The 27164-nt window shown below is 41.7% G+C and overlaps 1 protein-coding gene across 11 annotated transcripts in view; it reads left to right on the forward strand.

The window, feature by feature from the left end:
* The first annotated feature begins 6495 nt into the window (after positions 1-6495).
* The window catches only part of KNDC1 (kinase non-catalytic C-lobe domain containing 1), a 72756-nt gene continuing 52087 nt past the window's right edge, over positions 6496-27164 (forward strand). For 7 of the 11 annotated variants that reach the window (XR_014168633.1, XM_081912603.1, XM_081912608.1 and 4 more), the window contains exons 1-3: positions 8687-9004; positions 10762-10960; positions 15463-15521. Coding sequence is in view for 9 of the 11 variants with exons in the window: in XM_081912603.1 (XP_081768729.1) it covers positions 8918-9004; positions 10762-10960; positions 15463-15521 (345 nt within the window). In the remaining 2 variants the exon portion in view is untranslated. Of the gene's footprint in view, positions 6873-7181; positions 7431-8686; positions 9005-10761; positions 10961-15462; positions 15522-27164 lie in introns of those variants that run through there. The other 4 variants (XM_081912606.1, XM_081912607.1, XM_081912612.1 and 1 more) reach the window with 4 other exon arrangements.

Genomic DNA, 27164 nt, shown 5'->3' on the forward strand with positions numbered 1-27164 from the left:
ATTGAGGCTTGCTGACCTTCCGGACAAGCCCAAACTCAATTTTCTCCTCTTAGGCAAAAATCACAAGACGACCCGGATGGTCGCCAGATTTTGAATGCAGATTTGTAGGTGCAGAACACACACACACACACCCGGAAAACTGCCGTATCCAGCCTCCTGGGTGTCTCAGGGTCAATCTGCATGTTTGTTTAATTTTAGGTTTTTTCGTGTACATGTGACTATTTCAATTTTAATCTATAAACTGTTATTATATACTGTTTTAAATGTCTATTTCACTTTTGTGAAAGTAGTCTCAGTTGTGCTTCTTGAACTGGTCTTTGACCATAAATAATAATAATAATAATAATAATAATAATAATAATAATAATAATAATAATAATATAATAATAATAAATAATAATAACAACAAAAACAAAAACAGGTGCAGCCTTCCTCTGACTTCATATTTGTGCCAAGCAAAGTTGTATTTGTTGGATTTCTACTTCTTATGCATCTATAAAAGTGAGAACTATAAAATGTCAGGAGACTATGGTATCATCCCAGCTGATTTGAGGTGATAAAATTACAAAAGATATTTGTGTTTGGCATGTGAATGCTTTGCCATTTCTTAAAAGTGTGGTCTGCTGCTTTAAGCTACATTTAGATTCTCCTGAAAGCTGTGATTCTGTAAATACATAAAGCAACAAATGGCTGCTGAGTATGATTAATTGCTAAAACTAGCTTGAGACATTTCATTGATCTCTGAAGCCATTTATTGCAAGTTTCAAAGCAATAGGAGATCATTGCTATTATATTCCAAATTGTAAAGTCAAAATGTAAAAAAGGTATTTCTCACATTCCTTCTTAACATGCCTTTTAGCTTTGTTCTTGGGCTCTTCTCTGACATTCACTTTAGAGATATGAACCGAGATCAATAGCCAAGCAACCACATTGTTAAATGCTGATTAAATTTTTGAGGGTAGATGGCATTTGATGTAGGGCATATAAGGAGGGTTATTGATTCCAAATTAGATTTGCACATGCCAGGACAATTGTGGCTCTATTTGCTAATACAGGTTTTTCCCCTGCATTTCTGGTTTCTTAATAAATAGCTGAGATATCTTGGTCCATAGAGCATGAGACTCTTAATCTCAGCTTCATGGGTTTGAGCCCCATGTTGGGAAAAAGATTCCTGCATTGCAGGGGTTTAGATTAGATGACCCTCATGGTCCCTTCCAACTCTCTCATCCTTTATTCTATGAACAAAAAGTATTCAGTATTTGTTGAGTGAAAGGAAAACTACACACTGGACTGTATAGAACTTGGAGTAGAGGGGTAGGGAGATATAATCTAATTTAGAGAACAGTAACAAATACAAAATAATTAAAACTGGAGGCAGAGATGTCTAATGCTAAAATAAAAACCACAGCATTTTAGTCTTAGGCAATCTTATCTTATGAGTCCTAGGACTTATTAAAAAAGAAATTAGCTGGCAATTAATTCCACAAATAAGGAGTAATAACAGGGGAAAAAATTACTAAGAGGCAAATGGGATGATTTTAAAAAGAATACCTGTCTGATTCTGAACTAGTTTGGGCATGGGAGGCTCCATATTTGTGATTTTTAAAAAAACCACGTCGTCTAATTTGAGTTCAGTTCCCCAGTTTTGCCACTGCCAAAACCAGGTTAGAACACAACTTTCAGTATACTTTTGCACACAGTGGGGAAACAGGCACCAATTAAAAAAGTGGAGTTCTCTGAATATTGGATATGGTTTCGCCTAAATCCAAAGATGGGTGTGTAATTTGTAAACACACTCTTCTCCCTCCCTCTTAGTCAACCACCAATCTACATGAAATGGCCTGTGGCACCGTCTTTATAGCCCTCTGTTGTTGTTGTTAGAGAGCTCCAAGGAGAATTCCATTAGAAAATCACAGCAACAAAAACTGCAGCCTCAGAAGTCTTTACATACTTGTTAGGTGTTTAGGATATAAAATAATCTCCAGTGCTGTAATAGTAAGTAGAGTGGAAGCTGGTTGCATGCCACAGGTGATGGGGACTGCGGTTTCTTCGCCCCTGGATCTTGTGTGTACATGTTTGTTTAATGGCAGGAAGTTAAGAGCACGGCAAGACATTATTTGCTTTCTTCACTGCTGCATTCGCACTGCTGCTTCACACAGGGCTGCAGTCAGACATTGCCAGAATGTTTTCCTCCTGCTTAAATAATGATGCAATTGCTCGGGAGAAAGGGAGAAATTAAAGAGAGAGAGAGAGGAAGGAATAACGGCTTTCAGAGAGACGGTGTTAATGAAACTGCTATTAAAAGAGGAGCCATTGTAATAAAAGTTAAAAGAAGTGAAACTGAATGGCTCGACCATGCAAAAGGACTGAGTATTTTTACTGCACCCCTCTGGTTCTTGTGGTTTCACCCAAACTAAATTAAAATGAACACCTTCAGGCAACCCGGCAGTAAACAAAACTCTTCAAAATAGAGTACGCTTCTAATTACAGTGTAACAAATGTGTACTCTTTCATCTACAATAGCGTCCCCCCCCCATAAAATGTCGTACAGTCGTTTATGATTAGACAATCTAGAAACCAGACTTGCCAAGTTCTTATAATGAACTAGAGGGGGGGAACCCCAGTAATTTAAACTAAAAAGCACAACTAATGAGAAAAGCACCCCCATACCAACATCCTATGTTCAGGTTTTTTCTTATGTTATCTCTGCCGTATCTTGCTTATGAAATTGAAGCCTCCGAAACCGATTGGCTGGGCTGCTGTGATGGAACAGAATGTTCCTAGCCACTTCAGGCTCGGGGAACAACACTGACCTAGTCTGCACATCAGTGCAGGCACCTCCTTAACTATGGCTTGAGTGTGGTTTGTTTCATTGCCTCACCCAAATCAGCTGTCAAGCAACGAAGCTACTAGGCAAGAGTCGCTAGAAAATGGAGCTGCTCTCAGCATTCCACCCCATTGGCATTTCCCCCCCAAACTGATGTTGCTGCTAATGTAGCCCAGTAATAGGTTCATTTCCCCACCCTGACCCCAGCTCAGTTCTGCCCTGTCTGCACATCAGTTCAGTTCACAACTGCGGTTCTAGCTTGGCTGCATTTCTGCCTGCATATTATTTCAGAAAGTGTGAATTAGGTCTGTTTCCCTTTAAATGCAAACTGAATCTCCCATTCTTGCCTGACTGTCTTTACAACTAACAGATGAAACTACTTAAGTGTGCATTTGTATTGCAGTCTTTCAACTGCTGCCCCACATCAGCTGAGGTTTAGGGGACAGTTAGGCCATCCAGCACAGTGAGAGTGATGCTTATTAAAGTCAAAATATAATTCACAGTAACAGCCTATTGTTTGTTTGGGGGAAAGAGAAATGAAAAAGTGTGGTTACAGAGTGGAAGAGCAGGCAAAAAGGGATAAACAACTGCAAGCTGCAAATGAGTATGGGTGTTTCTTTGGCAATTGCTAAGATTCCCACACCGTCACTCTCACAGGTGACCAGTGGAAAGAGAAATGCTAATATGGCTAGGCAAGGCCAGTAGCTGGGTGCCACAGAGACTTAATGGGTGTCACGTAGAGAGACAGCTGAGAGTGGGAATTAGACTGGGTTGAAGAAAGCCAGACTATGATGAAACAAACCATAGCTAATTGAATAATCTGCAGGACATCATTTGGCTTAATGGTGGTTTGTTCAATAAACCATGGTTTAATAATGCTTTAATCGGACATGTGAAAGGGCTGAAGTGCTTCTCGTACATTATATTTTTGTAATTACTCAAGAGAGAAAGATTTGCCTGAGTTCATGTTAGTTGAACTGAAATCAGGGACATATTGATTTGTAGAACAGTCTCTTTGCCACTATATTACGCTTGCTTTTCTATGAAACTCCATGCACCCTTAGATCTTATGAAGAAGCCCTGCTCTGTGAGCAATCGCAATTGACAGCTAGTTTGTCTACCATAAGGAACAGAGCATTGCTGTCACAATGGTTGGATTTCCTCCAAATCTTTATTATCTGAAAGACTGAGAAGAAGGCATCTGGTGTGGGAATATTTTCCCCCCCAAATTTGCACTGTGTTTCTTTAACAATTTTATTGCAATATTAGTTTTATTTTATCCATGCGTAACCTAGCAGTTTATGCGTTAGAGAAAAGTGGCTGAAAAATATAATTAATAATAGTTGACAGGCTTGGCTTCCATTTTCTTCATGGAATCAGTAGAATTTCCAGGAGCTGGTCTAATTTTTGGTTGACTGCACAATGGACCTTAATGTTCCAGTTTATGTTCTCATCTAATCCATACCATTTTTATCGGGGAAAGTATTTGGCTACCAACATTTAATGTGTTTTCTACAATGCAGCAAGTGAGATTAATGGGAGATAAGAATTGTAAAGCCGTTTGTTAGATTAATGCTCAATAATACACCTTCCAACATTCCACATTAAGAAGTTGGGGTGTGCTTTGTAATATTCCACTTCTCATACCAAGGATCACTATCTAAATCCCCTGACTCCCTTAAACACTGTTACATATTGCTAAAGGCTCTATGCTACATCGGTGTGCTGTATTTATTAACTCTGCAGTAACCTGTGCCTTCCATTGATTTAAATACTAAGAGAGTGATGGCTCTTTTGGTAAAGATAGACTAGAAAAACACAACTGTTCAAATTATACATCAGCAACTGCAGTGTGTGAAATGGCAGGCTGTGCACCGTGTGGCTCCTTAGTATTCAGGCCCATGCATTTACCTGGAGACAAGATGAATCCATTACCCATTCATACACTTCAATTCTGAGAGATCTCAGGGGAGCAAAATCCTGAAGCTAAATCCAGTCTGAATCCAACACAGACTGACAGTGCAATCCTTTACTTCTTTACTCAGAAGTAAGTGTTGTAAGATACAGTTACTGACGCACACTTGCATGCATGAAAGGTTTAACCTGAGCGCAGGCTGCTCTCTGCGGCCTTTTGTTTGCTCCCTTCCCGTCTCAGTCTCTTCGTGCTTCCTGGAAGAAGCAAGAAAGAGCCATGTGGAATGGCTCCCAACTGCAAGAAAAACCAAGTGAACTGAATTGATCTAAAAATGAGATTTTATAGCCTGCGTCTTTGCTAACACAAAGACTGCATGATCCTGTTTGTAAGGAAACAAAGTTATTTTCTTTTTATGTTGTTGGGACCTTTTTGCACCTTCAAATTACTGCCAACAGATGGATACTGATTTTCAGTAACTTCTGGAACCCCTGTGAGTAAAATAGTCACCTGTTTGCACAGCTAAGCATCTGAGATTTATTCTAGTCTAAGTATTTGCATGGGGAACATTTGTTTAAAGGTGGATAAGGGCAGATGTACAGTAAATCTCACCAAGTTTAAATGTGCTTGGATCAACCACTATTGTGCTAACTCTGCTACAGGAGAGTCAGGATCTCTCTTTCAAACCTTTCAACAGGTAAGTGGGCATAAGACTGCTGCCTAACAATGTGGCCCTAACCCCTTGAGCTGCGCTGCTGGAGGAGGTCAGGGTTAAGACTAAGGCAATCCTCTACCACCTGCTGCCACAGTAGAGGCTCCCCAGCTACTCCCAGCGGAATGGGGAGCTACCACTGTGGTGACAGCTGCATAGGGTTCCTAGTTTTTCTGAACATTTCTAATCTGATTTTTTTCCCTTATATCCTTTCAGAAGTGAATGTTGTAGGTAGGGAAAGTATCCAAGGATCAATATTTAATAAGGAGAAACTGTCCCAATATACTGCAGAGTTGTTATTATTTTTTTACAGCAAATTGACTTGTTCTGGGATGTGTTTTGATTTAAATATTTACAACGAAAAGGTTTCATCTTGCTTACCTGATGTGGTGTTACGCACTTTCCAACTAATGCATAATATGACAAATTTATTTATATTTAAAGGTTTTTTTACAACCCAAAGAAGAAAGGGCTGGGGAAAGGATCCCAGAGAGCCTTAAGCAATAAAGCAAGACAGTTCCTGCCCTCAAGCTTAGAATCTAAAACACAGAGAGGGGCAAGGGCATTCTGATGCTCTTGATGCGACACCCATGCTATGCTTGCATGGTGCTGAGCTTCCATTGCCATGCCCCTTCCCTTTTCCCTCTCAGTAAGCACCAGCACCCCACTGTGTTGGGAGGCCAGGACAGCAACAGAGGCCCACCTGTACCACCTTCCTGGTTGTTCCTTATTGGAGCAAAGAGGAAGAAAGCAAATTTGTGCATCAGTGCTTACAAGGTTCCCCAACCAGCTGAGATGGGGACAGTCCCAGTTTTCTTCTCTCTCTCCCAATTTTTGCCTTTCAGGGAAGCCTCCTTAAAATGCTGTTAGAGTTGCCATTCTCCAGGGTTTCTCTCCACTTGGCTCTAGAGTAGAGATGGGGCCCTTGGATGATGGTGAACTTCAGCTCTCATCATCCTTCACTGCTGGTGACATTGGCTTGGAGTCTGACGGCATCTGGAGTGCAACAGGACCCCAGCTTTTCTGTACAAATTAAATCTTTGAATGGAAATGCATTTTGTCTTTACATCACACACGTGTAACAGTCTGGGAATGAATGAGTCAGCACACAACACACCCACTCCACCACCAGCCTCTGAGGCTTGTTTTTGAACTGTTGACGACATGCTGTATTCTGTTTTCTGCTTTGTTCTTTTAAGCATTCTCTTGTAGCTTTTAAATCAACCAAGGACAGGCTGCTGCGGCATAAATGAACGAAGCTTACAACACTATTAAGAGCCTTCAACAGCGTGCCAGTATTAGAGAGGATGGGGCTCAGGTAGTGCCGCTTGAAATGAGAACTGGACCATTACCCTATTTCATCTACTGACAATCCTAAGTGGTCTTGTCTGCTCAGAAGTAAGTCACACTGTGAGCCCCAGGTAAGTGCATCAGATTGCAGCAAAAGGCTAGGAGTGAGTGCCGTTGAATGACATTGTAGAAACATGCATAGGGCTGTGCTTTACTCTTCCATGCACTGGAATCTTACACACACTTCCCTTTTGCATAGACTCACATTGGACTGAACTGTCAGAATAATATTATTCCAGTCACTATGCAGATACCAGAACAACAACAAAAAAGTGTTTACTTTTTAGTGTTCTGATTTCTCCACAGTGGCCCAATAGCCTTTTAGAAGTTTAACTCTTATTTAGTGTGGAGTGACTTTCTTTTCTTTTCTTTTTTCGAAGGGGGTCTACTTCTTGTGCATCTGATGATGTTTGGTTTGAAGTCTAAGAAAGCTCAGCATGGTTGGCCCAAGACATGTTGCTGCTGAAACGACATTTTGGCACCTGATTTGGCAAATCCAGCAAGTAGGTCTGTCCCTCCTGAGCAATGAAAATTGTTGTTGGTTACATACCACTCCGATCTCCAAAAGCAATGCAAGATTCCAGGGGCATCCCTAGCCATTGATGAGGTTGGCTCTGCCAAGGGCACAGGTAGGTGCAAAAACTGTGATGTTGCTTGGCTTTCCTGCTGCTGCTGCTGCTGCTTTTACATTTAAGAATGCAGTGGTGCCTCTAGTTATGAACTTAATTCATTCCGGTGGTCCATTCTTAACCTGAAACTGTTCTTAACTAGAGGCGTGCTTTCACTAATGGGGCCTCATGCTGCTGCTGCACCACTGGCACACAATTTCCGTTCTCATCCTGGGGCAAAGTTCTCAAGGTAACTCTTCCAGGTTAGTGGAGTTTGTAATCTGAAGCATTTGTAACTCGAGGTACCATTGCAGAGCTTCCCTTGCAGGCTGCAGCCAGATCTTTTACAGAAAGCAGGCCTCACTACAATGTTGCAACTCGCCTATTAACACCTTATACCTTAGGGTACATATTTGCATCAGACTTCATGCTGAAATAAAACAGGCGTGCAAGAAGCCCAGAACTTTATTTTAATGCCCTGAAGGATGACTGGGAAAATATTAGCTAGAGTCTGACATTCATTCATTTATTGGGTTAAGGATGGGGGATCTCCCCCACAAAAAAAACTTAAGACAAATAAACCCCGCATAGATACATTGAAACCAAGAGGAAAGATAAATTTAATAACAATTACCCTTTCCTGACACCGGAATTGGCTCCCTGAAGCTCCAGCCTCCCTCTGCCTAAGGGCAAGACCAGACTTGTATGGACATAATTCAGTCCTTATCAGTGCAACTGTAGGAAATTTTATCCAGAAACTAAACCCCCTTGAGTTCAACGGAGCGCAGTCCCATGCATGCCTACTTAAGCACTCGCTTCTGTGTTTCTAAGGGCTTAATAGCCAGGTATAGGATTGCAGCTTCACTTCCTAGTACGTATATTTAGGATTCGAGCCCAAACTGCCTCAGATAACAGGGTAATCGTATAGGACCTTAATCCCTAGTACTGTACAGATTTTGGACTCCAACCTAGGTTGCCTCAAATAGCAGGATTGCAGCCTTCGTCTCTAGCGCATGTATTTAGGATTGTAGCCCAAGTACAGCGCCTTCGGAGCTTTAGAAAGTGGGCTGCGTTCCACGTGGCGTTCCCTCTCCTTTAAAAACAAAACACTCCCGTCCCCGTCCAGTTCTTCGTTTCCTCCTTTCGTTCCAAATCGATCCCAAGGGCGGGCGGGTGTGTGTTTCTCTCGGGCCGGAGAGAGGCGGGGCGTCGCCTGGTGGGCGAAGGCGAGGCGCGAAGCAGCGTCTGTTGCCCTGGGCGCTCGTCTCCTCCGCCGGCGGGGAGGCGGCAGCTCCGAGCTGCAAACTCGGCGTGGCTGAGAAGGGCGCGACACAGACGCGCACAGAAAGACCAGAAGAAAGTTCGAGGAGAGCCACAGGGCAGCCCTTCTCCATGGAAGCCTCGCGGCCCGGACTTGGCTTCGGGGCGCGCTGCGCCAGGAGCGACGAAGCTCTGGTCCTTTAGGCTGGCCTCTCCCCGGGCGGAGAGGCGTCTGCGCGCAAGCAGCCATGGGCGACTTTGCCGAGGAGCAGCAGCAGGCGGAGGACGAGGAGTGCTGCGACTTCGAGCCTTTGCCTGCGCTCTCGGAGGACGAGGTGAGCGTGGCCCGAGGCGAGGACAGAGCAGCCCGGGCGCCGCGCGCAAACTTGCCCTGGACGGTCGCCTCCAGCCTGCGCGCCTTCCAGCTTCCCTCCCCGCTCGGCTGCTTTCTGTGTGTGGCGCTTTTCTCGGGGCGGAGGGTGGAATCGCCCCTGCTAGGCCACTCCGGGGATAAGGGGCTCTGGTTGACCTGCGGTTGTTGCCCTCCCGTGTTGTGGGAATGTAACCTAGGAACCACATTGCCATGGCCTGGCAACCGTTGGCCGCTATTAACCTTTCGGGAAATAGGCAGCAGCAGCAACTGGTCAAAATTGCTCCATAAAGGCGACTGGCTGAGCCGAGTCCACTTTTCAGTGAAAACTACCCCACATGCCTTTTAGAAAACAAAAGCACAAGAAAGTGAACCTTTGGTACAGTCAGTTACAAAGGAGATCTATTAAACAAGTTTTTTAAAGTAGATAAAGAGAGGCTGCAGTCCTAACATGCTTGGTTTTTTTAAACGCCTCATTGAAGTAAATGGTTGCTAAGTAAACACAGAGATTGAATCAAGCGGGTTTAATCCCTTAATGGTAGGTAGAGAGGCTGCAGTCCTAGTAGATCTTGTTCTGAAAAAGCCTCGTTGAAATCCCTGGCTGCTACATAAAGGTAGAGGATGACTTCTGACCTCTAAGCAAAGGGGGCCGAATCCCATAAAGTCAGCTGCCCCTTTGATCCCATTGATTTTAGTGGGAGAAATAAGCAGAAACTTAACTCTCAGAAAAGTCAGTGGGTCTTACACTGCTGGAGTGTGCCCATGTTTAGGGTCAGTTTGAAACATTGGTGTCTTTCCAAAGTCATGGAAGACAGCTCAGCTGGTTAGAGCATGGTGCTGATCATGCCAAGGTTGCAGGCTTGATTCCTGTATGGGACAGCTGTGTTTTCCTCCATTGCAGGGGGTTGGAATAGATGATCCTCAGGGTCCCTTCCACCTCTCTGATTCTAAGCCTAATTTCACTTTTTAAAGTGTGCTGAAACCTGTTTGTTAGCTTGCTCATAAGGAAGTATTTTTTGTTGACAAAGTACATGCAATATCACAAACAGCTACTTTGGAACTGCTTACATTGAGAAGTAAAATACTGTAACAGTTGTGAGCACCAATCAAGTTAATACCGGATATTAACATAAAGTAGGTGTGGTGATAGTAGCAGTATTAACCCCACCACCACCATGAACCTTTGGACATACAGGAAAGGTTTAACATTTTTTATAAATGTGTCTCATTTTCTTTTGGCATCATAGATGAGTAAATAAATACATACATATCTCATCTTGGATTTATGTTAATTCCATGCATTTTTCATTAGTAACAAGCTATTTAGGGGAAGGGAAGGAAATGGAATTATTTCATTTTTCCTGTGCTTCTCATTCATAGCTGTGCCCCACAAGCCCTGTGCTATGTCATTGACAATCACCTTAGCAACTGTTCCAGATGAAATGCATTTTGGAATCTGTAGACAGCTTCAGCTAGAGAAAAAGAGCACCACAGACAATAGGGGGGAGAATTAAGAAGAACAGGAGAGGAATGGAACAACTGGAAGTCACCATAAAAGTGAACTGTGTGAAAGAGACATGCGTCTTCTAGATCTTTTGTCCTAGAAAGCTTTAAACTTGCTGGAAACATGTTGGGTTTGTGTATTATAGATTATATTTGACACAATTGGCTACAAGTAATGTCAAAAAATGTGGAGTAATTTATGAATTCATGTCTTGGCAGGAGAACGTGTCTCTTGCTGATGTATTGTCACTGCGGGATAGCTGTCTCACAGAGGAAGATATCTGGGCTGTTTGCTTGGAGTGTAGCCAGTCTCTGAAGAGCATTGCCCATTCTGCAATCTTTCAGACACTTTGCATTACTCCTGACACTTTGGCTTTTAACACCAATGGCAATGTATGCTTCATGGAGCAGATCAGTGGTAAGTATTTATGCTCCTAGGCAATTCGTTGCAAAGTGCAAAAACTCACGCTGAGAGGATGTAGTGAAACATTATATTCTCTCCATCAGACTTGTACATGGATTTTAATTAGATTGGAAACTGTAATTTCTTAATGCAAGGATGAGTGTCAGCCCACGTAAAGCTAAATTAGGATATATCAACTAATACTGTATGTTCATTTAGTTGTTACAGTGTTGAACAAAGGTTTCCAATTCAAATTTTAATAAGCTTTTAGATTCGATTCATTGGGCTAATCAATATCTTCCAAAGGATCTACATGATGATTGCTGCCATACACTTGTCTGAATGTGCTTTAAATCTAAAGAGAGTCTTACAACTAGTAGAGGATGTGAGGAACTGAGGAGAAGATGCCCTAGTAAAACCTGATGTAGCTGGCATTGGCAAAAAAATAATTAACAAACAATAAGTTAAAGGCAGACAGGGAACCAGGCAGAGGGCCTTCTCGGTAGTGGCGCCCACCCTGTGGAATGCCCTCCCATCAGATGCCAAAGAGATAAACAAGTACCTGACATTCAGAAGACATCTGAAGGCAGCCCTGTTTAGGGAAGTTTTTAATGTGTGACATCTTAGTGTATTTTTGATCTTTGTTGGAAGCCGCCCAGAGTGGCTGGGGAAACCCAGCCAGAATGGGGGGGGGGTTACAAATAAATTATTATTATTATTATTATTATTATTATTATTATTATTATTAAGCTTTATACAACTTACTGTCCCTCCAGTGAATTGGTCTCATACTTGTTGGAAATAATGATGGCTAAGAATTAAATTCCAAACTATCTCTATATTCCATTAATCTGTATGATGAACTACTATTGGCTAACATGATAAGAGCAATGTTGCCTTGCCTCAGTATTTCTAAACATTGTGAAGAAGAAGCCTGGAGGTAAACAAGAAGTCTGGATGCAAAGCTGGGTAATATTTAATCCTTCCGATGTGGCAAGAGGAAACCTATGAGGAAGTGGAGGTGATGGGCAGACACGGTTCTCCAGTATGTGAGAGGAATTGGGAATCTTCTGTTAATATAATTGTGTCCTGAAATGCTCATCCAGCCAGCAACAGAGAGTATACTCTGTTTTGGAGGTGGGGACTCTGCAAATATGGAGAGATGGGGTTAAAAATGAATGTGACGTGGGGAGCTGCCTGTAAGCAACTGGAGGAAGGATGGATATCTGGAACCTGTCTGCTTGGAACTGAGGAAGAGAAGGCACATCAGAGCCAACTTCTGCTCTTCTGAGGCCTTGTGCAGATGGGCAAGTCAGAAGTAGAGTTGAGGGCTCCACCACAGATGCAAGATATATTGCCTTTTATTCTGGGTAACTATGCCGGCCTTGAAACTAACTACCTGCCTTGGGCAAGTAACAGTAATTTCTAAGAAAGTAGCTTTCTCAGGTTATGTGACACAAGATAAATGGGGCATATAACTTTGCTTATGTACTGGTAAATTTTTCATACTGTCCGTCAAGCTGTACTATATTAGCTCATTGGTTTTATTTTCATGTCTTGTATTTTTTCAAGCACCTTTAAATTTGGTCTAGCCGCTTGCAATACAAGATTTAATGGCTTCAGCATGGATTTATTATCTGTCTAGCAGCATCTCAAAACTCATTGTAGTAAATATGTAGTGGGGGCAACTATGTCTACTCTGTCATCAGAGGTGTTCTCTAAATGTTTTTGGGACTCCTGACAACCAAGGCTGCAATCCTGGCACTGGTTACTTGGGAGTAAGCCCTAATGAATTCAGTGGGACTTACTTCTGAGTAGACATGGTTAGGATTGCAGGTGAGGAACCTGTGCTATCTTGATTATGTGGGCAACCAACTTCCATTATCCCTAACCATTGGCTATATTGACTGAGGCTGATAGGAGTTGGAATCCCAACAATGTTGGAAGGACCACAGGTCCCCAACTCCTATAGGACAGAGATATAACCTCTCTCACTGATGTGCCATTTTATATATGAGGATCTCTGAGATGGGTGGGTAGGAGGAAGAGGTAGCATCCTTACTCAGCATAAAATAGTGCAGGGAGATGGTGTTGGCTGTTGGTTTAGTCTTATCTGGAGTTTCCACATCTGGGACAATTGTGAGAAATGTAGTATGGACTTGTCCCATTTTTGCTTTTCCCCACAAAGTCAAGACCTCCTCCTATCACATTTGTTTTTCTTATTTGTCTAGGTACAACTTCCTCACTAATTCTAAGACTGTTGTATAAATATCCTGGAGACCCTGAACTAAGACATCAGTCTTATTTTTCCTCTTTGCCCTTTCTTGGACTTTGCATTTGATGAAAAGCTTAGCGTGGAGAGGAGTTCAGATTGCCATTTCTGATTTGTCAGAACTTAGACATGCCTAAATATGGTCATTGAGACAGCTGTCCAGCACCTTTACATTCTAAGGGGCCTTGTTTGCATACAACCAGAATTCTGTTTTGAAATTTCTTGTAATGTGAAAGGTTGACTGTCTTAGACTTTTTGATAGTTGTTGGTAGGAACTGAAGCTAAACAAATTGAACTGATTTACTCAGTGCTGAAGCCTTTGAGATCTTCAGCAAGCTTGTTACTACCTATTTGTTCTCTGCTTTCTCTCTTTCTTAAAAAAGATTAATTTATTTAACAACCATGTCAGAATTTCTAAATCTCCAGTTCTCTTCTCAAGTTCATTGATGATGTCTTTCTAGATTGCATTTAACTCTGATGTAATTGTTGAAATGACAAGAGAACAGAATTTGTGGATAGCATTGCACGGATGGTGTCCTCTCTCCAATGATTCAGTAGCCTCAATTGAGTGATGTGTTAAAGCATGAATTGAGCAAGTCTGAAATCCTCAAGCACTGCTCCTTGGATGTTTTTGTTTGAAAGGAGATGTCTCTGTCTTGATTTGTCCATTTCACCCTAAATTTAACCTGCTGATAACAAAGTGCTCTAGTGTTGCACTTGCTACTGTTCCTAGGTGCAATATTCACCCATATCAGTTTTGCACCTAGAAATATTTCATTCATTTTGTTTGTATGGTTCTTTTCCACACACAAAAATCATGCTCAAAGCAGCTTGCAACAAAGAAACACATGCATTTCAAACAAACACTACAAAAACAATTTCATGATAATGTAGAAAAGCAGTATCAGTACCAATTTTGGAACATAGCAAAACAAAAATAATAGCATACTAACTTAGCAAAACAACAGCAAAAGTAATAATTTACCAAACAGCCACATTCTAGCACTATAAATATGAAAAGATTACTTAAGCAACATGTAACATCCAATAGTAAAAATAACAAGGGAGTTTCACAGATTCACCACGCTCCTGAAAACACCCCTCCCGTGATGTTGCTCTCAGCCCCTCTCCTGCAACAGCAGTTTATAAGGCTTCCAAGGGAAAAGGGGGGTAGCTGGAAACACCCCTCCCATGATATTGCCACCTACCCACCTGCTGTGTATTTACCCTTAGCAACTGAGACTGTTAAGTTCTTTTTCAAACCTGCTTGCAGCCTGAGTTCCTTCTGTCCACTGTTGTCATTATCATCATTATTATCACTGGAAATTGAAGATTTATGTGGCATAAGTGGAGACTAAGGCTATGTCACTAGGTGAACACTTGAATCCTCTTTCACTATAATTCCCCCCAAATTATGAATGGGTGGGGGGAAATATCTTCCTATGCAGTTAAGAGCATTCATGAAAATTGCCTCCATACTTTTGTTCAGACCCTGTTTCCTAAATGAGTCCCTCTCTGGTTTATAGAGCTCCAATTTTAAGCGTTGATACTGCTTTGCTCGTATTGTGTTATCAAACAAACCCAACAGAGTAATTGTATACTTTGAATCATACTTTGTTTCTGAGGTTGTGCTGGTGGGAGACTAGGATCAGACCATGAACTAGTGTGGTACCTCAGGTGTGCCACTTCCCTGTTGGGGAGATAATTCACTATGGAGATACTAATAAATTAACTGGAAGATCCTGTGTCTGTCTTTATTCAAGGTCTCTCTGACCCTGTAAGACAGAATGGGCTAGAAATATCTTCCAGAAGAGCCCAGAGTCAGCATCTTAAGATCTGGAGTCTGTAAGAATCTATCAGTCTGTCAGCCGCCTTCTTCATCCTTGAAATGGATTGATGGCTTTTAACCTTCAAGATAGCTACACATGACAAGGATTAAATAGTTTGCAGTTTGTTTTTTCCCATTAGGCACATGCGATGATAAGGTATGTCTTTATCACTCTTATTCAGGATATTAGTAATTCCTTAAGTAGAATTACTAGTGAGTTATACAGAACACCTTTATGATGCCATTTTTAAAGAGGAAATATTAGGAAATAATTGTATCTGTTTTGTGTGTGTGTTTTGGCAATGCATATTGCTGCATTTATATAATTCAGTAGTCAAATTTTAAAAATTTTGTTCTTGAAATATTCTGCTTGAATGTTTTCTATTTTAACTTCTTAATCCCTGCTTCTTTTTAAAGATGACCCAGAAGGTACCTTTGTGCCACCAGAGATTGATGAAACTGGTAACACATTTGAGGTAAGTAATGAAGTTTCCATGTAACAACCTTGTCCTTCTATAACCACAAAGAGTTTCATAACATTTTGAATTTTTGAATATGAGCTGATTATTCCCCAAAGTGAATGTCTATATGTTCCCCCTCCCTTGATTTTGGCCCCCACATATGGATCACGTACAGATTTTTTGTTGTTGTACTAACAATGACTTCCAAGAAATTAGTCCTTCATTATGTACTGAAATGAAACAAAACACTGTTTGGCAGATAAAAGTAGTGGTTTGCACTAAGCACTAGCTCTTTTAAATTCTGATTTTTCTTAATTTGTTCAAGGGCTAATTCTGAATTTTATTTTGTTGTTCTTCTTGTTGTTGTTGGAATAGAGCACGCCAGGCACTCCAATCTTTCACTGCCTCCTTCAGTTTCGTCAAAGTCATGTTAGTAGCTCTGAGAACAATGTCCAACCATCTCTTGCTCTGCTGTCCCCTTCTCCTTGTGCCCTCCATCTTTCCCAACATCAGGGTTTTTTCCAAGGAGTCTTCTCTTCTCATGAGGTGGCCAAAGTATTCAGGATCTGTCCTTCCAGTGAGCACTCAGGGCTGATTTCCTTAAGAATGGATAGGTTTGATCTTCTTGCAGTCCATGGGACTCTCAAGAGTCTCCTCCAGCACCATAATTCAAAAGCATCAATTCTTCGGCGATCAGCCCTCTTTATGGTCTAGCACTCACTTCCATACATCACTACTGGGAAAACATTGCTTTAACTATATGGACCTTTGTCAACAAGGTGATGTCTCTGCTTTTTAAGATGCTGTCTAGGTTTCTCATTGCTTTTCTCCCAAGAAGCATGTGTCTTTTAATTTTGTGTCTGAATTTTATAGCAAACTATAAAATTTACTTGGTATTTTCTATAAAAATAACTCATGATGGAATAGTTAATTTAGTCTTCTGGTATAATGAACTTACCAACTGATGTATGTAGCCTAGTAGTTCATAAATGTTCTTTATTCTTGAGCTGAATTAGTGGCGTAATTGTTTCCATTGATTCATTACCCTCCCTGATCAGACACCCTTTAGACCGACTGCAATGTGTGAATTTTTGTTGAACATCCTGTTCAGTATATTCGATGTTTTGTTGTTTCTATTATGAATTATATTCAAATAGTCTAATTAGCAGTTTGTGAATGTGAGCATCTATTTTTTATAGAGCCATTGTATAGAGCTACTCAATTAAAATCCTCATAATTTTTCTCCATTTTAAAAATAATGTGCAAATGAGTCCTGGCAATTGGAATATTATATATCAGCAGGATGCAAAGCAGTATTTCACATTATTAAGTTTCTTTTAAACCATGCTTTTAGATCTTTCAATCTATAGGGCAGTTACCTGAAACTATGTCAAATGTATCACTACACTTTTATTGATAATAAAAGTGAACTTATTGGATATGTTTCAGCATTAGGTACCTGGCCAGTTGTGGCTGATAGTGCTGCTGTTTTATATCCTCTTTATTTTAGGTACAGTTATTCTATTCATTCGAAAGACATACCATACTTTTCCATGTATAAGACGCCCCTGTGTATAATACACCCCCATGTATATGATGCCCCCTATTTTGGGGGGGCTCAAATTTAAGAAAATGGGGGGAGATGGCTCAGAGTTGTGGAGCTTTTTTTAGGGGAAAATGTCGAAAATCACTCACCTACACATGCCGCTCAATCCGCCTCTCATCTGTCCCCTCACCAGCAGAAGCTACCAATTGCCCGCCCAATTGCTGCAGCATTAGCCAGTCAACACCAGCCCTTGACGCAGCAACCAATAACACGCCTAATAGCTGTTGACAGCCATGGCAGCAACCAATTAAACATCCACCCTATGCACTATCTGTTGATAAGACGACCCCCACTTTTTCGCATCATTTTTAAAGGAAAAAAACTAGTCTTATACACGGGAAAGTATGGTATTCTTTCAATCAATAGACCACCTAAGAGTGATGGTCTCACCATGATATTTGACTTTTTAATAGGAGAGGGGAAGAGCTGCATTAACTTGTGTCTAACCTTCTGGGTGTCCCATGTTGCTAGTATGTCAAGCCAATGCAAAAAAAATGGGTGGGATTCTTCTCCCTCTCATATATAGTACCCATCATAGGGATTTTTTCAGCCAGAATTCAGTTCTGGAACATGGGCGCCATTGTCATTCAAAGAGCATAAGGCGAGTTCTGGCACCTCTTTTTCTAGAAAAATAGCAGTGCTGTGGGTGTAGCCAAAGGGGAAGGGGGGGCAGCTGCCCCCCAGTCAATACAAATCTGAGGTTCTGACCCCCTTAACAAAAGTTGATCCCTTCCAACGAAAGCCTGCCCCTCCTAACAAAAACCCTGGTTACGCCCATGAGCAGTGCCCATACACACTCATTCCTACACATGCACCCACAATACAAACCCATATATCCCCCTCTCTCACACAGTAATATTTGAAGAGCCTCCCATCAAAAGGCAATTGGGCTTTTAGAGCATAGGAGGCTGTTTTAAGCTTCATTTTCATGTGAGGGAAGACTTCACAGAAGACGAGTGGTCCCCACTCCTGCTGAATCAAAGGTTCCAAAATTCAAGAAGTTTAAGTTGCACATTGTGCAATATGTTGCTTCATCTGCAAAAATAAAATGCCATGAAACAAAAGGGAAGGAAACACATTACTAGTGGTTTTCCCAATATTGGAAAGTACCAGGAAAGTTCTTTTTAATATTCTCTTGATAAACTTGATACAAAGTTAAGTTCATATGTTATGCTCTCCCTTTTCAAGTAGTCTTGGGCAAGTTAGTATCATTCCAAATCTGTAAAGTGGCATCATTGTGATTACTTCATAGTGTTGTTATGGTGATACAATTAAAGGTGGTTACACTAGGAAAGACACTTGCTACATAATACAGTAAGTCATAACTCAAGTCAGAATTTTGGGTCGTACACTAGGGATGGTTGCAGCATGGACATCAAACAAAATCAACATGGCTAGTTATATGAATTCTGAGGTTTGGGGTTGTTGTTTTTAGTTTACAGCAACAAAATACATAGTTAAAATAGAAATGATGCATTTATTGAGGTTTAAGGAAGGTAAATGAACCCAGTTTTCTGCACTGAGTAGCTCTTTTTCAGCTGTAACTGTGTCCATGCCCTGAAACCAATCCTTATTCACAACAATATGCCATGGAGAACTCTGTTTGAACAGCTATTCTGGATCACAGCCGTGACTGTCCTCATTATCACTTGAAGCTCTTGCTCTCATTTTGAAGGTATCTATCCATATTCTGCAAATGAAAAACAATATTTTGATACTATACTATACTGCACTGAAATATTTCAAGTGTTTATTTGTCCTTGAATCTTCCCACCACACTTGCCATCCTCTCCTGTCACATCAGTGTGGTGCAGCACAGCCTTTGAGAACCATGGCCTTAGACTAGGGCAGGGATATCCAACATGTTGATCGCGATCCACTGGTAGATTAGATTGCGGTCAATCGCTGGCTGCCTTTCCTTAGCATAGGTAAAACATAATCTGGCCCCTCCCCATCACTCTGCTCTCCATTGTTGCACCAGTTGCAGATTGGAAGGTGGAGTTTACTCAGCAAGGCTGTTTGCTTTCCCAGCGATCTGCTAGTGAGTGGCTATTCCCCTATCTCCCTTGAAGTTAGGTGTGAACTCTCCAAAATCAGGGCTTTCCCCCTCCCTAAAAAAGTTCAACAACTTTGATCCCCCAAAACCCGGGGCTGTCTAAAAAAAAGATCAACAACTTTGACTTGAATGAAAAAAAGGGGGTAGATCACTGCCAGTTTTTAATTCTGTGAGTAGATCGCAGTCTCTTGGGAGTTGGCTACCCCTGGACTAGGTTACCAGCTTTATTCTGAGCAAGGATCATTTGCTAAACAGAGAGAGTGAGCCATTATGGTGCAAAACCACGCCGTCACAGACAGGAGATTGCACACACCCAATTGATCCCCAGAACTCCTTGCCACTTCCTACACAAAGCCACTTCCGGCCTGCTCAGGAGGTGGGGTTGCGGGCTTCACGCCCACCCCCACGTGAGCGGGGGCTGATTTCAGCCCCCGTGAGAACAGGGGAATCCCGGCCGGATCTTCCCTATTTAGGGCTGGCTCAGAGGGGGCTCGCCCTCTTTCGCCGGCTAGCCCTCACGTTGCCCGCTATTAGGGCCAGAGTGGCAGCGGAGGGCCCCCCAGATGCTTTAGTTATCCAATTAGGCGAGAAGAGTTAGCTTATAGAAAGGCAGTCGACTTGATGTTGCATATCTTTAGTGACTTTGAGGAACTTAAGGCCTCTTACCCAAACGTCACTACTATTTTATTCAGGCCTCATGGATGGAGAGGCGGGTTTGGAGAGATTGCAGGTGCCCGATAGCCATAAATAGGGCAGTGGTGCGTAGAGTGGCAGCCCTGGGGGGGAGTGTCATTGACCACCCGGGCATATGTGTCAACGGTGAGGCCCTCTACCGGTTTGATGGCGTGCATCTTTCGGATGCTGGAAGTGATATTTGGCTGATGGATATGGCAAAGAGGATAAGGGATTGGTTTCAGGCATGAGAGTATTGGCGGCGAGCGATTGCTCATGTGGCAGTAGGCACTGGTAAGAAGGGGTTAAGAGGATGTGGGGGGGGAGGAACGCCATCACCTCCCCCCAGTGAGCGAAGGGTGGTCCGTTAAAGGACTCTGGGGGGCGTGGCCCTGTCCGAAGCCTATGGAGGTGTGGGCCAGAGGCACGCCCCAGAGCGGTGACCCGGGGGAGCTCCTAGTCGACGTGCCTTGGCAGGAGACTCCCCCGATAAAGTGTCAACCCTTCCCCGTGTCTCCAGCAAATGGGCTGGAGCCGGATAGTCGATAGGACCAATGCCTAAGCCAATGCCTCTCATTCCTGAATTCAATAAAGTTGTGGCCTTATTCGCCCAATTAACCTTAATTATGGTGTCTTGTGTCTTTATTTATCCTGGTGGGGGGCGGGAACTCGCCACGCAAACAATGCCTATAGTCTTGAGAGTGAATAAATCCCAGCCAGGCAAGCATATCCTGTCTTGATTAAACCAAGTGCCCTTTGTGCATTTACTGAGGAGACTCAAGCTTGTCCCTTTCAGTCAAGACAAGATCACTATATTCAAAATAAGATGTGTCAGGTAGAGACACCCTTGTAACTTTGCTGTAGCCCTTAAGCGGGATGCCTACCGATATGACTCAGGATGACATGTGAGAACTCATTACCTGTGTCCTTTGTTATGTAATGATTCTCAGATTAAGCTCAGGTCTTTGTGAAAAGCCCATTCAAATCCCTGCTGAGATTTATACAGAAGGTTATACAGAGGGCGTTTGCATAGTATTCATTGGGAAGGAGCTCCAGAACAATAGTACTGCCACACTGAAAGCTCCTAGAACTCCTGGAGCCAGTATCATTGTGAAGCGCTGTCACAAGTGCCACTACTGCTGTTTGTAGTGGTTGAGCAGGAATATATAGGGCAAGTGAACTAGGCTCATGTTGTTTATGGCTTTATATACCTTAAATTTGCATATTAGTGCCAGTAGAGATTGGCTGGGGAGACCCGGCCGGATAGACGGGGTATAAATAATAAAATTAGTAGTAGTAGTAGCCAGTAGAGACTAAGTAAAAATATTTTATGCTGATGATAAACTGTACCTATCAGGAGGTGTGCTGCCATGTTCTGCATGTTGGAATTCTGCCTGGGTCAGAGGAATGTGCCACTGCGTAGGCACCGGCAGATATTCCTTGTCGACCTCCCCGCTGCGCCACTCTGCTGATAAGCAGGCGAGGTCTTGGCGATTCTTCCCAGATGTGTGAGAGGAACACACCGTTCATTCTCTCTCCCCTTTGGTGTCCCCCAGGGAGGGGAAAGAAGCGGACAGAAATCTATTTACATCCTTTATTTCTGTCTCTTACATCAGTACAGAGAAACATGTCTGCACTCCACAGCAGTAAGAACAAACTCCACCCATGTACTTCCAGTACGGGTCATATGACACACACACTGAGCTAACATCCGGTGCTCAGTACAGAATGGACTGCCCCTTTGTTCCCATGGCAACAGTCACAAACATCCTGTCTGGCTTTCCAGCCACAAGCAGCTGACTGAGCTGTTAGAGCCTTTGCTTGCTGCTGCATTGCTGCTTTATGATAACACTGCACTGGCTGCTGCTTCTGGGCCAGTTTCACAAGTAGCTCCAAATGGAAATCATTGCAGTGCAGTAATTCAGTCTTGAAGTTACCAATGTGTGAGCCACTGTGTGGCTATGATATTTTTTGCAGCTGTCATACCAACATTTTGTAAAAAGCAGCCCTGCCTGCTTGAAGTTGCCTTTTTCAGCAGCAACAGCTGAATGTAGGAGTACTACCACCAGATAGCATATCTCCCAGATAGGGAAACAATTGTAGTTCCCACCTCCAAATAATACTGGGGTAGTTTAGGGGAGAAGGATTTAAGGACCTCACAGTACCTCCTCCCCACCCCACCCCCTGCTTCCCACCTCCACTGCCCTTATTAGTCCCAGGGAAAGGAAGTTTCCATTGATGCCATTCATGCATTAAATGTAGCATCTAATTTGGTTGTCTTATATATGGAGAGGAACATTAATATTTCATATTTCCCTCCACAGTGTATTGATCAAGGAGTCAAAAGCCTTAAACTAGTATTGCTTGGGAATAATAGGAAACCAAAGTTTTGAAATCAGTCATTAAAATAGGTGCAGTTTTGAAAGGTTCAGCCTGTCATCTTGATTGGAACAGGTGAACTTTAATACAGCTTCCATACATGTAGAAAAAGGAATATGGTTTGTCTCTGGTTATTCAGGCTTTCTTTACATATTCACCAAACTAAGAACCCTTTATTTAATGTGGAACAGTGTGCTCATGTTCTGCTTTACAGAAGTACAGAATAATGTATAGTATTGGTGAAGTGTATACATGCATTGACATAAACAGATTCTGAGTAGTAAAAAAGGGTTGGGAAGAAGAATAGTGAAACTTTTGTGTACAAAAGATGTGGGTAATGCCTGCATCTGCCCAGGCACTGAATAATTCCTTGTTAAATTAGGGTTCCAAATTATCCTAAGTAGCGGCTCAATTATTTAAAGTTGCTGTGCCATCAGTGGTAGACTGAGAATGTGGAAACATAGGTGTATACTAGCCTAGTGTTTTACGTGGTACCAAAATTTCAGCAGCATACCTTGACTTATTAGTGCCACTGACACTCCTACGCTGGCAAGATCTTTTTCTAATAGCTGCGGCACCATCACAGTGGCATGAGAGCTGATATGACTAGTGGTGGTGTCATTGTGCACACTCATTCTACAGCTGCTGCCTCTGCTACTACTGCACATTGATCTAGTGCCACTAATGTGCAGTCCTGTTCTAGTCTCCTTAAACAGAATAATCAAATAATGGCATCTGAGCCAATACACTGTATGTGTTGCTTTGTTTTGTATTAACTGAAATGGATAGTCGCTTCAGTGGCTGTGAATAGCAATAATGGAAGAGGAATATATAATAGGCATAGCTACTTCAAACACTGTGCTATTATTTTACATAGAGATCCTGTGCAGGAAGTTGTTGTGTAGTCATTGCCGCAAACATCGCTTGCGTTCGCACAATTGAAATACATTAGAAATGTTGTTAAAATAATTGGTGTTGTAAATCTGCTATATATTTGAATGGCTCAACAGGGAGCTAGTTATCAAAACTCCCCGTTACTATTGTTAACAGCAGAACTGACAAATTTAATTGTGCTGCCTTTTGAGGCTTTAATATAAATACAAACCATGCCATGTTGTCTACTGCTAAACACTGACGTTAGCTTTCATTTTTAAAAGTCAGCTCAAGCATCTACAAAACCTTACCTCACCCAGCAAGGTCTTTGTCGGTGAGCTTGCTTTGCGGTGACATTAAAAGGCTAATTCTGCTTACTCCCCTAGATGTTCAATGAAAAATATGAGTATATAGATTTGGTTATTATTATTTTTTAATATTGTGTTTGCTCAGTATGGATCACTTGCCCTTTAGGTGACATTTTGTCTAATTCAGACTCTGCCTAGCCCAGTAAGCTAAAGGGGTGAGCGGGCTTCAGGCAGTAGTGGGGACATGCAGTGACGCACAGTCTGATGTTCAGTGGAGAAGTACCATGTGAAGTAGCTGCTGTCACTCCTATCTTCATTTGGGGGGGGGACTGAATAGTGGGGAGCTTCAAACCTCATATTGGCCCTGGTGCTGAGTAGATTGCCATTTGTCCAAGGAGGCATAACCTAAAACTTCTGGGTAGTAAAGTATTGTCTGGAAAGAGGATACAGGGTGTGGCTCATCTGTATCCTAAAGTCACCACAGAACCTGCTGCAATAATACAGTGCTTAAGATACAGTAGAGAGGTATTTTGTGGAAGATCAACCAGCACACAACCTAGTTCAGGCATGCAGGGAAGTCATAAAAAAATCAACCTTTGTGTTTTGTTCCTGCTTTCATTGATCATGTTTTCAATGCAGGGTGTGTGGCAACTCTAACAGGAAACACTTCCTCTTGTCTAATATGCATTGAGGCGTATTTATAAGTGAGATTTATAAATTATAGTGTTAGGAATGATTGCAAAGGAGCTATGTGTGCACATGCAAGAGAACCCACATAGAGAGTGGTTTCACGAATGTATGCTCACCACGTGGTGACTGGCATGTTTGAATGAGCCATTGCAGCTCTCATAACCCAGAGAGATCTTTGGTGTTCTCCAGTTTTACTTAAAACACAGAGGCTTGGTTCATGCACATCGCTTTAAGTCATTGATTGATCAAGTGATGATGAAGTGTACATCATGGGATAGTTGTATTTTGGGAGAGGAGTGATAAGGACAAGAAAATATTTTCTGTTTTCACTTTGACCTACTTAGTTTCCTCAACCCATCTAATGCCCATTACTTAGATTATCATGGCCCCAAAGGGCTTTCTACTTCAGTGAATTTTTATATATCTGCTGGAACCAACAGGATAGGATGGGGCATAAATAAATAATTTCCACTGAATGTTGTGCTGTTGTGGTGAAATATTTTCTGTAGGTAATGCAGCTAACCTAGAATTGGAAGGCTTGGCTACAGTTTCTCAAACTGGATAAACCACTGATCGCTGCTTCAGTGTTTTAGGCTTTCCTGATGTATCTAGGTCATTACAAATGCAAATCTAAATGTGCTTTTATACTTTTTTAAATCACATAAGGGTGTATTTAATATTGGGCCACTTAAAATTAGAACACTTTCCTTAGCACATAAACCTTAAAGATGTTCTGGTCAGAAAGTCCAGGCAAGCCAAATGTATTCACAATTGAATGGCTCTGAATGGCTACTAGCCATGATGGCTATATGTTCCCTCCAGGTTTGGAACCACTTTGCTAGGGACAAACAACAGGAGAGATAGCTGTTGCTCATACCATGCTTTGGGGTTTCTTAGGGACATCTGGTTAGCTACTGTAGGAAAGGCATAGGCAAACTCAGCCCTCCAGATGTTTTGAGACTACGATTCCCATCATCCCTGACCCCTGGTCCTGTTAGCTAGGGATGATGGGAGGTGTAGTCCCAAAACATCTGGAGGACCAAGTTTACCTTTGGTTCGATGCAGCAGATGTCTTAAGTTTATGAAGCCTGTGTACTGAACATTGTGTTAGCTAGTAACAGGCAAGGTACTGGCAGGTGCAAAAATAAATTTTGCAAACTATAAATTAGGCAAAGCAAGCAGATATGTAAAAGAAATTCTGCTATTTTCTTTTCTGTTAGGTAAAGGGAAGGAAGGGCAAGAATGAGGGCAGGGCACATATCCTCCCCCTTCTCACTGAAAATGTGTGCCAACAGCAAAATATTCAGTACAGAAATTTTTCAGCCTCCCCCACCCCCATCTTTTAGGTGTATCTTAGCAGTCATAAAATTGACATTTTAAAATGATAGACATAATTCTGTGTAAATTGCACTTTGCTTTAACCAGTCAGACCTGCCCATGCAGTTTAAATTCTGCTCAGAAAATTCTCTGGTCCAAACTTCTATCATTGTGCAAAAAGCTTTAAGACCAAGGGAATGGGAGGCTGTAATCATCAATATTGCCATCATCAAAAACCTTGAAACCGCAGCTCCCTGTCTTGTTTTACATTCACACTGAACTCCTTACGTACCTTAATTACTCGCTTTTCTTTGACTGATCTGTCTCTCCAACTTATTTCTTTCCCATCCTGTCTCCTTCCTTGTTTCTGCTGATTTTTGCATTCATGTTCCTCATGAATTTTCTGTAGAGGCATATCACTATACACGAAAGTTTATATTAACGTCAAAGAAACATTAACCAAGCAAGAAGGTAAATATCAACACTTTCTAGCTACAAATCATTTCTGAGACACTCCTGGCATCTGTGCTATATATACCTTGAGGACAGAGATGTTGAAATGAGGTGGCTGGGAAAAGCACTCCAAGTGTTGTCACTGAAGTGTTGCTGGATCTTTTCAAATCTGCAAGTTTTCCAATCAATCTTGAGGCTTTTTTTTAAAAAAAAATGCCTGCAAGGCTGGCCTTGACTTACAGTTCATGCATTGTACTGATACCTAGTATATCTCTGTTAAAGGAGTTGTAGAGTATTTCAATTTTCAAGCTGTATTCAGGCTTCTAGTGTAGCCAAAATGTGAGGAAGCTGTCTAGGTGACCTGTTGTTTTAGGGAAAATGTTGACATGGCATTTGAACAGGCGTGTTTTTAAAAAAACCTGTGCTAAGCATTTAGAACATGCCAAGGCCTCATTTGTGCATGAGATGTATCCCATAGGATTGCCTTGCATATTACATCCACAAATGTATTTATTTATTTAGAACATTTATGCATCACTTTTTGGCTTGAGCCCTCAAAGCAACCAACAACCTTTTAAAACACAACAGATACACCAAGAACTGACATGCTCAAGAACAAGTAGCTGCAGGTTGTGGTTTCTATGATTATTTTTTTTGTGGGTGTGCATGGAAGGGGTGACAGGAATAAGTCTGCAAATTTTTGTAGTCACTAGTACTACTACCTTTATTCTAGAGGCGAGTCTTGCTGTTAAGAGATCCTGGAGCTATGACTCAAATGAAGCTCTGCACTTTACATTAAAATGAAACAGAGAAGAAATAAATATTCACACGTCACTAAGATGTGCACAGAAAAGTTTCCCAGTTACTCTCTTAAAACTGTTCAGCTTTTAATACACTCTCAGTATACTGTACCATTGTTTATTAGTAGCAGTGTTTAATTAAAGAGCTGAAAACTACATTTAATTTAGCATGGGTTTTTTGTTGTTGTTGCTAGCTTGTTTCAACATTTGTGACTTACTTATTTATCTAGCCTTAAGCTCTCTTTCTTTCTTTCTTTCTTTCTTTCTTTCTTTCTTTCTTTCTTTCTTTCTTTCTTTCTTTTTAATATTGCACTTTTACTTCAGTGGAGAAGACTCTAGTCTTGCTCAGCACATTCATGAGAAAATATAGTTTTAGTATAAAACTAATATTGAGCACTATAGTGAGCTGTTTAGCTGTTTTTCCAAAGAAACAAAAAAACCCATGTTCATCTTTAGGTGCCAAATGTGGAACCTTTCATTTCCCCAGTGGGATTTCATCTTCAT

The sequence above is a fragment of the Podarcis melisellensis genome, assembly GCF_964234715.1.
Source record: "Podarcis melisellensis genome assembly, chromosome: 5".
NCBI lineage: Eukaryota > Metazoa > Chordata > Lepidosauria > Squamata > Lacertidae > Podarcis > Podarcis melisellensis.